The sequence below is a fragment of the Antechinus flavipes genome, chromosome 2 (genome assembly GCF_016432865.1).
Source record: "Antechinus flavipes isolate AdamAnt ecotype Samford, QLD, Australia chromosome 2, AdamAnt_v2, whole genome shotgun sequence".
In the NCBI taxonomy this organism is placed as follows: domain Eukaryota; kingdom Metazoa; phylum Chordata; class Mammalia; order Dasyuromorphia; family Dasyuridae; genus Antechinus; species Antechinus flavipes.
Genome location: NC_067399.1, coordinates 225,972,080 through 225,989,803, shown reverse-complemented (window position 1 = coordinate 225,989,803; position 17,724 = coordinate 225,972,080). Strand labels below are relative to the sequence as shown.

The 17,724-nt window shown below is 33.4% G+C and overlaps 1 protein-coding gene across 1 annotated transcript in view; it reads left to right on the top strand.

The window, feature by feature from the left end:
* The window catches only part of RAB10 (RAB10, member RAS oncogene family), an 87,086-nt gene that overhangs the window by 41,650 nt on the left and 27,712 nt on the right, over positions 1-17,724 (top strand). Inside the window, exon 2 of the mRNA XM_051976340.1 lies at positions 15,438-15,498. Within this exon, the coding sequence (XP_051832300.1) occupies positions 15,438-15,498 (61 nt within the window). The remainder of the gene's footprint in view (positions 1-15,437; positions 15,499-17,724) is intronic.

Genomic DNA, 17,724 nt, shown 5'->3' with positions numbered 1-17,724 from the left:
GGAAAAGGGGAATACAGCAAATGTTGATTTACTTCTGTCTCCATAGTTGTCTCTCTGAAAGCAGATGGTATTGTCTATCTGAAGTTTATTGGAATCACTGAATTGCTGAGAAGAATCAAATCTTTTGTAATTGATCATCAAATAATCTTGCTGTTACTGTGTACAATGTAGATTTGTACATCTCTGGGTATAGATGGCTCTCTTCATCACTGAACAATTGGAACTGGTTTGAATTATCTGATTGTTAAAGAGAGTTACATCCATCAGAATTGATCATCATGCAATCTTCTTGTTGTCATGTATAATGATCTCCTGGTTCTGCTCTTTTCATTCAGCATCAGTTCATGTAAGTCTCTCCAGGTCTCTCTGAAATCATCCTGTTGGTCATTTCATATAGAACAGTAGTATTCCATAACATTCATATATCATAATTTATTCAGCCATTCTCCAATTGATGGGCATCCACTCAGTTTCTAGTTTCTTGCCATACAGAAAGGGCTGTGGTTGGCCTTTCTTTATATCTCCATCACTTAACACAGTGCCTAGCACTGGTTTGTTGTCTTGACAGCCGAGACACATATTATATTCAAATTATATATGAAATTATAAATGTAAAAATAGTTGCACTAAAAATAGAGTATAGTTTAGGAGAAGTAAAAGTAAACTCACATAGGAGCAGAAACACAGAAGTTATTAGATTGGTGGTTATTGTTAAATATTCATCCTCATTAGTCTTAATGTTTTCTTTCTACTTTGCAGCTGACAGCGTCACTAGCTGACTAGTCCTTGAAATTGTGATCCATATCTTTGATACTTAAATGTGTTTCTCAGCTAGTTTCGATTCAGTGCTTATTTTGGGAAGAAACCAGAAAGTCAAAAGATACTTGCTTTCAATGTCAATGCCTTAGGTTTCTTTTTATATTAGGTAATAGTCATTTCCAGTGTTTTTACTAAATTGTAGAAGAGATTTACTATAACCATACTGATCATTTGAATGTAAAGATATTAAAGCACAATTTGTACAAGAAGTGACAGTGCTCAAATTAATTTGCAGACGGACTTTATAAATACATATCTAAGAGTTTGTATGTGTTTAAGGAAAGAGTAAATGTGTTAAATATCATTTAATATTGCTTTGAAGAGTTTATGCAGCAGGGATTTATTATAGAATCATAGATTTGGAACTAGAAGGGCTCTTATAACCATAATTTTAACCTAAATTGTCTCAAACTAGTTCTAGCTTAATTCTTTTAAGATCAAACTTAAAAAGTAAGTTTCCCAAGTTCATATGGGTATATACAAAGCTATTTAAAAAAATTTCAAAGTTAAATTATTTTTATAGTTACTTGCTGTTTTGAATTATGTACATACCAACAATCTGCATTATAACTGTGCTTTTCAGATTGCTTTTCTGTGTGTTTGTTTGCCTAGATTATTTCTGTCAATTTAATATTTAATTCTTCTACAGTGAAATTTTCTGAAAAATTGAATTATATGCTTCCTTTCTCAAATGAAAAATGGAATTGTTAATCTGTTCTTGGTTGAATATTTTCTAAATTCTAGGAGCTGGTCATTGAGTATTAGGAAGATAATACATAAATACCTAACTTCCAATTTTTTATGATGTGCAGGAGCCAGTGGCACAGTTTACATTTTATTAACTTCTTTGTTAATATATACTATTATAGCTATAATAACAATATAGTCCTAATTGAGATTGTTATTGGCTTTTATACTGTTCCACTAAGCACATGAATACAAGTTCCAGATTGCCATCTATATGAATTTCAGAGAGGTTTATAGGGTAAAACAGAATTAAAGACATTTAAACATTGTTTTTTAAAATTATTTTCAATTTGAAATCCCTTTGAAAAAGGCAAGAAATATACCTATTTTGTACCTATTATGTCTATGGAGTTATACAAAACATTTTCACATTTGCAATATTATGGGATGGACAAAGCAAGAAGAATAAAGAAAATGGAAAAGAAATTGGGCTTCAATTTTTATTCAAACGTTCATCAGTTTTGAGGAAGTGAAACCAAGCTTTTCCCCATACCGTTCCAAATTCTTTAACTAATGACTCTGAACAAATTTTAGAGTGTCAGAACACATAAAAAGATGGAACATTCTTCAGCCATAGACAGCTTAGATGGTCAGCAGGAAAGAACTGTGGCATCAGGGTGGGAGTTCAGTATGTAATCCTGGACCAGCAGGCCATGCTTGTGCGAACCTTGCCTCAGCACCAGTAAAGCAGGAAGGGGCCTTGGACCTCTGAATTGGTGGCAGCACCGACAATTTCTAGACCTTTTATCCCAACGGTCAGCAAGAACTGTTTGTCAGCAAGGGCGTTGGGAAACCAGCAAACCATGAGTGGGCTTGGGCTGAGGGGAACTACAGGGGAGTGGGGACACTTCTCACAGTTTCAGGAAGAGCATTTGTAATCAGGTGCCTAGAATGGTCTTTGATAACAGCTGCTCAAAATCCCTGAAGCTTGGGATAGTGCACCCTCCACCCTGGAAATGGAGCCCTACTTTAATAAAGAGTTAAAAGCAGAGTAATAAATAGGTTACAAAAATGAGCAGGTAATAGAAGAAGATCATGGACAGTTCTTTTGGTGACAAGAAGGATCATAACACTCAGAGGAAGATAACAAAGTCAAAGTTTGTACATCCAAAGCCCCAAAGAAAAATAAGAATTGGTCTCAGACCCTGGAAGAATTCAAATGGGATTTTGAAAATCAAGTAAGAGAGGTAGAGAAAAAATTGAGAAGACAAATGAGAATGGTGGCAAAAGGAAATTTTAAAAACTAATGAGAAGAATTCCTTAAAAAGCAAAACTGGTCAAATGGGACAGGAGGTACAAAAGCTCACTGAGGAAAATAATTCCTTGAATTGAGCAAATGGAAGCTAATGACTTAATGAGAAATTAAGAAACAATAAAACAAAACCAAAAGATGAAAAAAATAGAAGACATTGTGAATACTTCATTGGGAAAACAACTGACCTGGAAAATAAATTCAGGTGAGATCATTTTAAAATTATTGGATTACCTGAAAAGCATGATTTAAAAAAAAAAAAAAAAAAAAAAAGAGCCTAGCCATCATCTTTTAAAAAATTATCAATGAAAACTGTCCTGATATTCTAGAACCAGAGGGTAGAATAGAAATTGAATGAATCCACCAATCATCTCTTGAAAGAAATCCCAAGATGAAAACTCCCAAGAATATTATATCCAGGTTCTATAATTCCCTGGTCATGGAGTAAATATTGCAAGTGTTCAGGAAGAAGTAATTCAGGTATAGTAAAGCCACAGAATAACACAAAAATTAGCAGCTTCTATATTAAAGGATCAGAAGGCTGAAATATGATATTCTGGAGAGCAATAGAGCTAGGTTTTCAACCAAGAGTCACTTATTCTGCAAAACAAAGTATACTCCTTCAGGAGAAAAGGTGGCTTTTCAATGAAATAGAGAACTTTCAAGCATTTGTGATAGGAAAAAAAAACAGAGTAAGTAGAAAAATCTGATTTTTCAAATATAAGATTCAGGGGAAGTATAAGGAGGTAAAAGGGAAAGGGATGTCATGAGGGACTTAAAAAAAGTTTACCTATTTACATCCTGACATGGAAGAATGATATTTGTAACTTGTTAGAACTTTATCATTATGGCTGTTAAAAGAAGTATTTATAGACAGAGTTGTGTGAGTTGAATGTGAAGAGATAATATATTTTAAAAAATAAAACGAAGAGGTGAGAGGAATGTATTGGGAGGATGAGAAAGGGAGAGGTGGAATGGCATAAGTTATCTGCCATAAAAGAGGTAAAAAAAAAAGCTTTTATGATGGAGAGGAAGAAGGGAAAGAAAGGTGAAATGCATGAATCTTACTCATCAGACTTGTCTCAAAGAGCCTGTATAACATATAGGATACACACACAATATAGGCATAGAAATCTGTCTTACCCTACAGAAAAGGGGGATAGTAAAAAGGATATATTGGAGGAGGGAGGGATCAGTAGCAAAGAAATTCTGAGGAGAGTCAGAGTGAAAGAAGACAGAACAGAATAAATGGGAGAAATATAATTGGCCACAGAAACTGGAAAAAAGAATTTTGAAACAAATTTCTCTGATTAAAATATATAGGGAACTGAAAAAACAAAAAAACAAGAGCCATTCTTCAATTGACAGGTGATTAAGATATAAACTGTGCTCCAAACCTGTAAAATCGTGCATATTCTTTGATAAGAATCAAAGGCATGAATTACAAAAGATATTTTTAAAAAGGAAAAGGACTCATATGTACAAAGAATATTTATAACACCTCTTTTCCAAGGGTAAAAAATTGAAAATTGAGAGGATGCCTATCAGTTGGGGAATGACTGAATAAATAAATTGTGGTATGCGGTCTTGATGAAATATAATTGTTATATGGGAAATGATAAGCAGGATGATCTCAGAAAAACCTGAAAGTCCTCTATGAATTCAAGCAAATGTACTGTGTACAAAGTAATAGTAATATTGTGGGAAGATCAGCTGTGAATGACTTCTGTTCTCAGCAGCAGTGACCCATGACTACTTTGAAGCACTTAACGATGAAAAATGGTGTCCATACCCAGAGAAAAAACTGATTTTTGTCTGAATACAGATTTTTTTTGGTTTGTTTTAAACTTTATTTTTCTTGAGGGATTTTTTGTGTTAAAGGAGAGATGTGTTTTCTTTTACATCATGTTTTTTTGGAAATGTTTTGCATAACTTCACATGTGCTTTCTTAAAGGAGGATAGGAATGGGGAGGAAGGGAGAGAATCTGGAACTCCAAGTTTTAAAAACAAATATGAAAAATTGTTTTACATGTAACAGGAAAATAAAGATACTAAGCTTTTTTTTTTTTTTTTTTTTAAGTTAATCAGTTTTCTCTCCCGAAGTGGATACTATTTTCCATTATGAGTCTCTTTGGAATTATTGTGGAGTTATCTAAGCAGTCTTACTGAGTGCTTAATGCCTTGGAGCAGAGGTTTGTACATTATGGCATATAGAATATTTATGGAAGAGACTAATAGATCATAGATGGAAGGATCTCTACAGAGACAATCTAATCCAGCATTCATTTTACTTCTGGACAGCCCTGCTTCATACAGAATGATTTAGGAAGTGTGGTCATTCCCAAACTTTTTGCAGGGGTAATATTCCTAGACACAAATCAGGAAGTTGGCTGGAGAAGTCAGTGATACTGCAGTGGATCAGTGGATATCATTCTGGAGTGGAGTACACACAGTAGCCACACCAGGGGTAGTAGATCTTGGAAGCGATCCTGGCACTTTCAGAAGCTCTCAGCCTACAGACTATGATGGGGTTAGGTACTTCTAGGTAGCAAAGATCTGAGTTGCAGTTCCCTGGCAGAAGGGAATACTAGTGCTTGCTGCAGGAGAATAGAGGCCCTTGTCACCATTCTAATGTCAAGAAAGTACCTGCAGCTGCAGGAAAACAGGGAATCTAGTCACAATGTTAGACTGAGCCGAGTGCTAGTGCTTGAGGCTACAGGGAAACAAGGTCTCATACTTGGTAAAGACCAGAGCACAGACCAGGAGAGCAGTAATCAGACCTATTCCCCACATTGCATCACTTTAGAAGCACCAGAAACTTGTAGGCCTCCAGAACTAACTCCAAAAGCAACAGCACAAAAAAGCCTGAAGCTTGGTTCAGTGCCTTCCCACCCCTACATGAACAAAGTCCAACTTTAACTTAAATTCAAAGTGAAGAAATAGGCTGGGAAAAAATGAGCAAAAAAAAAGAAAAAAGAAGAAGAACTTGATCATAAAAAAATTAATGTGATAAGACTAAAGCATAAATGCAGAAGCTGGCAATATCAACCTATGCCTCAAAGAAATATGCTAATTGGGCCCAAGCCAAACAAGAATTCCTGGGAAGAGTTAAAGAAAAAGAATAGAGTGATAGAGGAAAATGGGGGCGGAGGGGGAGGGGAGAAAGTCAGTGATTCAAGAAAATTATGAAAATAGAATCCATAGTGTTAGTGAAAGAGACACAAAAAATCCTGAAGAAAATAGTACCTAAAACAAGAACAATAACAGGATTGGCCTAATGGTAAAATAGGTACAAAAATTCACTGAAGAACTCCATAAAAAGCAAAATTGGCCATGGAAAAAGAAATATGAAAGTTCACAGAAAAAAATAATTCCTTGAATATTAGAATTAGGCAAGCAGAAGCTGGTGATTTCATAAGACTTCAGGAAACAATAAAAAAGTCAAAAGAATGAAAAAATAGAAGAAACTGTGATATATTTCATTTAAAAAAAAACTGACCAGGAAACAAGATCAAGAAGAGATGAGCTAAGAATTATTGGACTACCCAAAATCCATGATCAGAAAAAAAAGTCTATATATCATTTTTCAAGAAACTATTAAAGAAAACTGCGCTGACCTAGATGGTAAAATAGTAACTAAAATAATCTACCCATCGCTTTCTGAGATTCCAAATTACCACTAACATTTATAGCTAAATATCAGAACTCACTGGTCAGGAGAAAATATTGCAAGTAGTTAGAAAGAACCAATCAAATACCATGGAGCCAAAGGCCACATCATACAAGATCTGGAAGCTTCCACAAAAAGGAGCAGAATGTTTAGAATATGAGATTCTGCGAAGCAGAAGAGCTAGGATTACAACCAAAAATAACCTCTTCAGCAAAACAGTTTAATCCTTTAAAGTGGAGGGGGGTGGGGAATAAACATTCAGTGAAATAGAGTACTTTAAAGCATTTCTGATAGGGATAGGGGAAAAGGAAACAACAACTGAATAGAAAATTTGACATTCAAACACAAAACCCAAGAGAAATATAAAAAAGGTAAAATAAGAGAGAAAACAACTTTTATAGAGGAGGTGAAAATGGAGGGTGGGTTTTAATCCTTGAAACTCACTCTTATCCAAATTGGTTGAAAGAGGGAAGATTACATACTCTGTAGGATAAAGAAATCTCTTATTCATTAGGGAGATAGGGGAGGATAAAAGACTGGGAGGGATAAATTAAGGGAGTCTGGTCAGAAGCAAAACAGACTTTTGAGGAGGGACAGAATAAAAAGAGAAAAGGATAGGCAGGAAATTGATAGAAGGAAATTCACAATAATCATAACTATAAATGTGAATGGGATGAATTCATCCATGAAATGGAAACAGTTAACAGAATGAATTAGAAACTAGAATTTGATATGTTGTTTATAAGAGACACTTGAAACATAAAGGCACACATGGAAAATAAAGAGCTGAAGCAGAATCTGTAATCAGCTGAAGTTTAAAAAAAATAAAACAAAAGATAGGGATAGTAATCATGATCTCAGACAAAGCAAAAGCAAAAATAGACCTAATTAAAAGAATACAAGGAAATGGCATTTTCCTTTTAAAAGTACCTTAGAAAATGAAGTTTTTTTTTTTAATTTATATCTGATTTCTCTGATAAAGGCCTCATTTCTCAAATATATAGGAAACTGAGTCAAGTTTCTAAGAGCCATTTCTCAGTTTGTAAATGGAAAAAGGATATGAACAATCAATTTTTAGAAGAAATCAAAGCTATTTATAGTCATATGAACAAATGTTTTAAATCACTATTGATTAGAGAAATGCAAATTAAAACAACTCTGAAGTACTTCCTCACACTTATCAGAAATGACATATTGGAAAGAATAAGGGGAAAAGTGTTGTTTACATATATATCTGTATCTATATATTATATCTATATATCTATCTATATCTATATCTCTATACACACACACACACACACACACACACATATATAAACTGTGAAAGATTTGGCTACTCTGGTCAATATAGTGATCGAAGAAAATTCCAGAGGGCTTATATTTGGGTGCAAAAAAAAAAAAAGATTCCACCAAGTTTGCAAACCTATATTAATGGAAAGATGTTATGTCCGCTATAGAAAAAAAATGTAATCCTGATTCTGTAAGAACAGAAGGGGAATGTGTGCTTTACAGAAGCATTATGGTCATTATTGGGCAAAACTTAAGACAAGTAGTGCCAAACTCAAATAGAAATGGATCTCTTTAGGCTACTCAGAAGACCACAATTTAACATAATCTGTGTGGCATATTTTTTAAAATCATGTTAAAATTCTCCCAATTGTCTCTTAATCTGGTTCAGACTGTAAAGGGGAGTTTTGGTGGCAGTTGGTTTGATCCTTTAATTAAAGACAATCAAGGGGAAAGGAACACACATTTATTTATTTATTTCCTACCATGTATTAGGCACTGTGTTCAGTGTTTTAAAATTTCCTAGGACGTGAGTGCTGTTAGTATCACTATTGTACAGTTAAAGAAAGTGAAGCAAAAAAGAGAGTTTAAATGACTTGCCCAAAGTCACAGTTCTTAAATGTCTGAAATTAAATTCGGGTCTTCCTCATCCCAGGCTCAGCATTCTATTTATTGAATCATCTAGCTGACCCAAAAGGTAGAGTACAACTTAAGCTCGAAGACAATTCCAGAGGGCTTATACTTGGGTGGGAAAAAAAAGATTCCACCAAGTTTGCAAACCTATATTAATGGAAAGATGTTGTGTCTGCTATAGAAAGAAGGTAATTTAGATAATCAGTCAATCAATAAGCATTTTTTAAAGCACCTACTATCTCAGGGAGGGTGCTATGTTCAGAAGATACAAATTTAAAAGATATTGTGTGGAGTTTGAGGTGCTTTTGGGATGTTCATTCCTCTTCTCTTATTTTAGCAGTCGGACTTTTTACATTTAGGTAATGTATACATTTTGAGTTGGGGCATATGGCATAAAATTTTGCTTAATTATTATTTATGCAAGAATGTTTTAGAGGTTCTCCTATTGTCATATAGAATTCTCCCCCAGATAGTTTATATTAGTCAATCAGCAAATATTTATTGAGCACATAGTTTTGTCTATCACTCTTAGGCACTAATAAAAAAAAAAAAGGCCTATATGTTCTTGGATTATCAAACTGAATTATTGAGTTTATTTGGTTCTGATTCTTGTTTGATTCTTGTTTGTTGATCAGTTTTCCTATTCTCTAAATGTTATCAAGTAGTTTTGATGATTACTATTTGACAGTATAGTATGAGTCCTGGAATTGCTACTTCTCTTTGTTTCCCTTGAAATTCTAAGTGGTTGTCTATTTTAACAAATTTATGAAATTATTTCTAGAGCTTAAGATATTTTTCTTGTAGCAAAGTTGTCATCATTTTCATACCTGGCTATAGAATGAGTTTATTGATTTGGTTACAATAAATTTTATATGCTAAAAACAACTACCCTCCTCCCTACTTTCCCTACTCTTATTCATGTAATAGAATTATAGCAAGGGTTTCCTAACCTTTTTAAACTGAAAAGAAATTTTGAATTTTTTCTTTATCTGAGATTGCTTAGGTAGGAATAGATTGCAGTTCTGATTATTGTTACCCTTCTCATTAGGAACCCAGCATACTGCAGAGAAGCATATTATTAAAGTAACTGCTAGCATATACATCTGTCAAGTAATACTTGATTTCTGCCCTATTTACTTGGAGTACTATCTTTCTTTTAAGTGTGAAGAGGTGGGCTAGTCTTTATTCTTCTTCATAATCTACCATATTAGAAATCTCAACCAAACAAGGACCAAATAAGGAACAGGATACTTTCTCCTTGCTTTGCTAGGTTTAGAACAACCACCCCATCCCACTCCAAATCCATTTTTGATTAGCTAGAGAAAAGCTTTTGGCATTTTGGATTTAGGGTTATGATTTCTACTTGTGTTCATTTTTAACCAAATTCATCTAGTTCACTGTTCTTTTGTATAGAATAGCATGTTTGACTCTTAGTCTATATAGCTGGTAGTGTGGAGATTTTCTCCAAAGATATGGAGGTCATAATTTATCCTTCCCTTCTCATCCCGTACAATCTTTGCCCCCAAGCCTCTGTAGGCTTTCCTGTTATACCCAAGTATTGCAATGCTACCCCCCCATTTTCTCTTACTCTTTACATATGTGTCCCCCACCTTTTCTAGTCTCATGTCCTTGATGTACTTTTCTGCCACTTCTTGGTAACCGTGAAACCAAATTCTGTTTCAACCAAATAGTTTGGTTGTCCTGTGAAATTGTCAGTAGCCCCCACTTTTCACTGTGTTCAAGGAAACTGTTAGAAAATAGAACACTGGGTTTTCTCCTTTTCCTTTATTTTAAGAGGTATATAATTTCATTGATTGAACTAGTTTTTCCACTAATAATGGTTCATAACACACACACACACACACACACACACACACACACACACACACACCCTCCCCCAATAATAATAGCTTGGCATTTATATGGTGCTTTTAGGTTCGCCAGTATGATTTCATTTAACTAATGGAACTAGTATGATTTTATTTGATCCTCAAAAGATCTGAAATGGGTGCTATTTTTATCCCCATTTTATATATGGGGAAACTGAGGCAGACAGGTCAAGAGGTTCCCACAAGAGTGTAGATTTGAACTGAGATTTTCCTGGCTTCAAGTCCTGTGTTTCTACACTTTAGATAATGGTTCTAAACTTTATTGTGTTAAATATCCTCGTTGGCAGTTTCCTGAAGCCTAGGAACTTCCTTTTGGCATAATATTTAGGATTAAGAAGGGAATCAGTTATATTGAAATGAAAATAATTTCCCCCCTAAATTCATTGACTTCTTGAAATCTCTTCACAGATAAAAGGATTTTGCAGATCCCTTAAGTCAGTCATGCTTTAGATGATTCCATGAGTTGCTCCTGCTATTAGATTCAGCACCCAGAGATTGGAGAAATCTCTGGTGATGAGCCTCAGATGACATTCTATTTACCTGGTCCATAGGAAAAGCCTTTTGAGCCTAATAGGATCTTCTGGTACTTTTGTTGTGCTGGCTTAGACTTTAGGAGCTTAGGTGCATCACTATACCACAGAAATTTTAGTAAGATTTCAAAGGAAGGTCATTGTGTTCTCTCTCTTCCCCTCCTTCTCCCAACTATCTTTCTGCCCTGCACTATTTGTTAGATTTGTATCGATTTGCCTACATTTATTTCAGCCAGTAGATGGAGCCTTTGTATCATTGGAGGAAGAGATTTACTGAGCTTCAGGCAAGATTACTGAGTAAAAATTTTTTAGGAAGTTATTGTTGGATGAGAGGAATCAATGAAACACAAGTGATGAAAAGGAATGACTGGAAATAATGAGATGTTAACTGGTTTAAATCTGTTTATCCAGATCTTACTGGGTCATGTGACAGGAAGTAGTGTCCCCTCGTTATTTATGGTACAAAGAAAAAGAAGCAGAGGAAAGCAAAATCATCAAAATGTCATAATTTTGTATTACACCAGAGGACAAGAAGGGGACAGAAAAGATAGAGATAAAAGAATATCACATGAAGGATATCTCTGGTTCTTCATATAATAATAAGCTTTCTAACCCATCAGTTTTCTAAAACTATGGTTATTGAGATCTTTTATTTTTGTATTACTTGATTTTCTCCCATATCTATCTCCTTCCCAGAGAATCTCTCATGATGAAAATGTTGAAGAAAAGAATGGAAAACATGAAGTGTTTTTTTTTTTTTTTAATCAACAAAACTAATTTTAAAATTGTAAAAAAACAAAACCCACAATCATAGCATCATATATATATATATATATATCTTTTGGAGGGCCAAATCTGTTCTTTTTAATTTTGCAATATAAAGTTTTTGTTTTGTGGTGGTTTTTTCATTTGCTTTGTTACGATTGTGTGTTTTTTCCTGGCCCCACTTACTTCATTTTACCTCATTTCATGTAAATCTTACCACAATTTGTTTAGCAATTTCCTAAATGATAGGCTTATATACTTTGTAAATGTTTCAATTTAAAAAATAGCACATATGGAACCTTTCTTTTTGTCAACATGCTCTCCTAGAAGTATATTCTTAGGACTCTCTAGGCCAAAGGATAAGGACATTTTAGCGACTTTAATTGCATGATTGCACATTGCTTTCCAGGTTTGTGGTACTAATTTATAGCTCTGCTAATAATGCATTAGTATGCTTGTCTTTGCATAATGTGCCAACATTCACTTTTGCCCTCTATTGTGACTTTTGCCAATTGTCTGAGGCAGACATTCAGGTTTATGTCAATTTCTCTTAATTTTATGTTAGTGATTTGGAATATTCTTTATATGGTTCTTAGTTTAAACTTCTTTTAAGAAATGCCTTTTCATATTTTTTGATCACATCTCTTATTAGACAATATTTTTTGGTCTTTGATATTTCTTTAATTGTCTATTTCTAAAAGGTGTAAAAAATATTAAATGTTGGAATAAGTCTTAATTTCTGACAGATTGTTTTCCAGATTTCTCAACAAGTCTTTTAGGTAGGGAGTTCTAACCTAGGTAATCTGTATTTTGGGATTTATCAAACATGAGGCTATTGAGTTTCATTATTCTCCTTTGGCTATTCTGTTCCATTGATAAACTTTTGTATTTTTTGACCAATACCAAGTGATTTTTAAAATAATTGTTGCTTTATAAAATTGAAATCTGGAGTGCTGGTCCCTCTTCATGCCTGTACTTTTTCATCATTTCCCTCAATATAATCTAAATCTTTTGTTTCTCCAAATGAATTTTGTTATTACTTTTATCTAATTCTCTATTCCTTTGGTAATTTGGTTTAGTATTAAATATGCAAGCACCTTGAAATTGTTATTTATCCGGCCATGAACATTATGATGGCCAGTTATTTATTTAATTTTTAAAAGTAACAATCTATAATTGAATCTACACAAGTATTGAATGAGTACATGTCTCCCATGTATTTTGTGAGTTTTGTACTTAATTTGAATGGTATTATTGTTTCCATTATTGCCTTGGATTTTATTATTACTTGGGAATATTGTTGCATTTTGCCTTCAACTTGAATAAATCTAATTTTTTTTGCTAGTTATCTAAATTTTCTAATTAAAAGCATCATATCATCAACTAATAGAGATGGTTTGGTCCCTTTGGCTCCCTTTACAACTTTAATTTCTTTCTTAGAAGGGGGCATTCCTTAATTTACTCTTGTATTTATTGGGAATACTTCTAGCATTTCCATTGCATATGTGGTGCTTTAACTTCAGCAAAAATGTTTGTAGTGGCCTTTTTTTTTTCCCCAAGGAATGGGTTTTTTTCCTTTATACTGTAAAAAATTAGTCTATTTTAGAGTCTCTTGCTGAGACTAAACGGATTTCCTATAGAATCAGACAAACAGTCCATGCTGAAGCCAGTAGACCCTTTGATGTGTTTAAGGGATTAATTGGAGCTAGGAAAAGTGTACTGGTACTGCTATATAGTGAGCCTCTCAGATGGACCACGATTAGCACCTTTGAAAGAGTTCTAAGGGAAGAGTGAGGAGGAAATACAATGAGAGATGGTATCTAATGGCCTCTGACAGAGTGGTCTTTTGACAATGAATGAATGTAGTTATTATCAAGCCTTTTACTATATGCTAAATGTTATGGGAAGTGGTGGGGATACAAAAACTAAAGCTTTCAAGGAACTTAGGGAGGAAGAAGGGAGAAAGCAGAAATGAGAGAGGTCTGTCTAGAGGAGACTGGTTACACCACACTCATACTGGGACTTTAAAGACCATGCTTCAGAAAAGCTCGGGGTTCTTTGGGGGCGGCCTTATAGTTAGAGCAACTAGGGAGGAAATAGCCTTATATTAAGAAAGGAAGGTACTGAAGAGAGAGCATGACTAGGTAAGAAACAAACTGTTGGACAGAGAAAAGTAAGAGGAGGGGGAGACAAGATTTCCAAACTATGATAAATCTTTACACAGTATTTACTGCTCTTAATTCTCACCTCCTGTTCCCCATCTTTCCTTTCTTTTCCCCCTAGCAATAATTTTAGCCTTCTGGAAAAAGGGGACCTAAAGTAAGATATATGGTCAAAGGATGTAAAGTAATTTTCAAAGGAAAAAAATCCAAACAAACATTAATCAGTGTTGCAAATCAGTAATACCAGAGAAATGCAAAATAAGCTCTTCCAAGGCTCTACCTCACATATCATTAGCAAAGATAGGAAGAAAAAGGAGAATGACAAATGTTGGAAGTACTATGAAAAACAGGCATAACAGCACACTGGTGATGTAATTGAATTGTTCTAGTTGTTCTTGAAAGCAGTTGGAAATGTTCTCCAAAAGTCACTAAATTGTGCTTTGACCAAACTAGCACTAAACACCAAGAGGTGAAAGACAGGAAGAGAATCCACATTTTCAAAATTATTTATAGTAATGTTTTTTGTTGAAGTGGCAAAAACTGGAAATGCAGGTGCAATCCCCTTCTATTGGGGAATGGCTAATTGTGATTTGTGATTGTAATGGAATATATTATTTTATCTAATAAAGAATGAAGCTTCAAATAAACTTGGAAAAAATCATTGTGAACTGATGCAGAATAAAATGAGCAGAATCAGGAAAACAACTTTTTATAATATTTTTTTTAAAAAAACCTACTTTGAAAAACTTGAACTTTGAGCAATGTAAAAAAACAAGTTTTCATTCAGTTAATTTAAGACACTGATTGGGGAGGGAGGAGAAGTGATAACATATAAGATATGGAAAAAGACATATATTTTCAAACTTGCCTAATGTAGAAATTGATTTTGCTTGACAGTATGTATTTGTTTTATTTTTTTCCAACAGTGGGGAGATAGGAAGATAAAGATATGGATAGGGTGGCCAAAAAGAAAGAGGGTTGTTTAAAATGCAGAGAGAAATCTTTGAAGACTAGAAAGAAAGACAGACAAGCAGAACAGCTTTGAAAGTTGCCTATTGAGCATGTATGTTTTTTTTCCTTTTCTTTTTAATTAAAGCTTTTTATTCACAAAGTATATGCATGGGTAATTTTTCCAACATTAACCCCTGCATAAGCCCCTGCCACAAATTTTCCCCTTCTTCCCTCATCCCCTATGTCACCTGGCAGGCAGTCCAATTCATGCTAAATATGCCAAAATATATACCAGATACAATATGTATATACATATATTCACACAGCCATCCAGTTGCTCAAGAAGGAAGAAAAAGAAAAACTGAGAAAAAAGGAACATGTGTGTTTAATAAGAAAAACAAACTATGCATAATAGAGACCTATAGTTACATGTACAGTCTACTTTTTCCATTCTGTTTATATGAAAATATCCATTTCATTTTAAATTCAGACTTAAAAAAAAAGGAATAATTATCCTCTTTCATTAAATACTTCTTATCTGAGAAAAACTCCTTTCTAATTTTAGCCTAATTGTTATTAAATTGGGTAAATTGTATTAAAAATTGAATGTAATTCCTCAGAACTATGATTCTGAAGCCAAAAATTAAAAATAAATCTGTATATAAATTTAATTGTGGATATATATTATGAAATTTCTGTTAAAAAGTTCTTTTCTTTTCCCCTCTGCTGTAGGAATTGACTTTAAGATCAAAACAGTTGAATTACAAGGAAAAAAGATCAAGCTACAAATTTGGTAAGTGATGCTAATGATATTTTTTCACTGTGAATGTTATTATTCTAATAAAGAAAAGAGTTGATAGTGAAAATGCTACTTTATATACAAATTAATGGTCAGTATTCAACATGAATGATAGTTTGTAATGGTTTTCAAAGAATAGAATATTTTCTATACATAAAATGATAAGGACATTTTTTATAGGAACTATAAATCAACTGTTTATTAGAAACAAATATTAATATGATTTGTTGGAAGTATGTTTTTTCCTTTTCAGCTATATTAGAAGGTGATTGCTTATAAAAGAAAGTGTGGTCCCTCTCTGGGCTAAATGAAATAGGACTTTTCTATTTATTACAGAGAGAATTAAAAAAAAAAAAAAAAAAAACACATGTTTTAAAGAAAACTACTGGGAAAAAACCTGGCAAGCTCTCCATAGAATCATCCTTTTCTTCCTTTTCCTCTAGATACTAACTTTCTTGTTTGGCTACTGTCTATTGTTTTCAATTCCAAAACTTGATAATAAGAAGGCATGGTTGTGATCTTGACCAAATCACAATGTATAAATTAAGGTCACTCTGAAAATGAAACAACCGATTTAAATTCTACAAAAAATTATTTTATATTATTTAATATGCAAAAGAAGGTTCTCACTTAAAGAACTTTCATCACCAATTCCCTATATCACAAATCACTGAAAATATGCCTTTACATTACTGATTAATTTAAGCCATTCTTGATTTTTCCCCTTTGATGAAACTTTTTTTTTTTATTGTTATTTATTTATTGGTTTGTTTGTTATGGCTTTTTATTTACAAGATATATGCATGGGTAATTTTCCAGCATCGACAATTGCAAAACCTTTTGTTCCAATATTTATCCTCTTTTTCCCCACCCCCTCTCCCAGATGCCAGGTTGACCAATACATGTTAAATATGTTAAAGTATATGTTAAATACAATGTATGTATACATTTTGCTGTACAAAAAGAATTGGGGAAACTCTTTAAATTGATAATGTGTATAATTTTTAAATCCAGATTTTCAATATATCAACCACATTTTATGATAGTTTTTTAGCCCACTTTACAATTTCACGGAGTTGAGACAGGTTTCTGCTTTATTTCAAATCTTCATTCCCCGATAGACACATAAGTTTAGCAGCAATATTTTCTAAAACTGTCAAGAAGTTTCATATTATTTCAATTGTTCTTTCACTCCTAGAAGCTTCTAATAGAAATAAATAACTCTCATACTTTGGTACAAATAAGTAATTATCCCAGGTTTAGCACTGTACTATAAGAGAGAGAGAGAACTGTACTGTCAGATTTTTTTGATTGTTCTCTCTTTTAGATGTATATAAAACAGTTGTTAACTGTCAACCTTAAAAATAGTTTTTGCATTATCTTGTGTCTTTCAAGGAAATATTTGTTGTGTAATAATACAGTAAAATTTCATTAATGTAGATTAATTGGGAAGAGAAGACTAGTTAGAATGTGTGAAAAATCCAAATTACAGAATAAAGATGTGATTATACATATATATGACAGACATGCATGTATTTTAAATGCAATTTTATTGCTTGATCTTTTGCCCTTTCTACCTGTCCATCCACTACTATTTTTTTGCTGTCATGCTTCTTGAACGTAGCTCCCATTTTCCGAATCTAGATTCTATCCTAGCCATTCTTTGGAAAGTACCTTTTTTTTCTTTTTTCTTTTTTCTTTTAGCTTTTTATTGACAAAACATATGCATGGGTAATTTTTCAACATTGACCCTTGCTCTGTTCCAACTTTTCCTCTCCTTCCCTCTATTCCCTCCCCTAGGTGGCAGGTAGTCCCATATATGTTAAATATGTAAAAGTATATGTTAAATATGACATATGTATACATATTTATACAGTTATCTTGCTGCACAAGAAAAATCAGATTTAGAAAGAAGGTAAAAATAACCTGAAAAGAAAAACAAAAATGCAAGCAAACTATAACAGAAAGAGTGCAAATGATATGTTGTGGTCCACACTCATTTCCCAATATCTTTTCGCTGGGTGTAGCTGGTTCTGTTCATTATTGATCAATTGGAACTGATTTGATTCATCTCATTGTTGAAGATAGTCACTTCCATCAGAATTAATCCTCATGTGGTATTGTTGTTGAAGTGTATAATGATCTCCTAGTTGTGCTCATTAGTATCAGTTCATGTAAATCTCTCCAAGCCTCTCTGTATTCATCCTGCTGGTCGTTTCT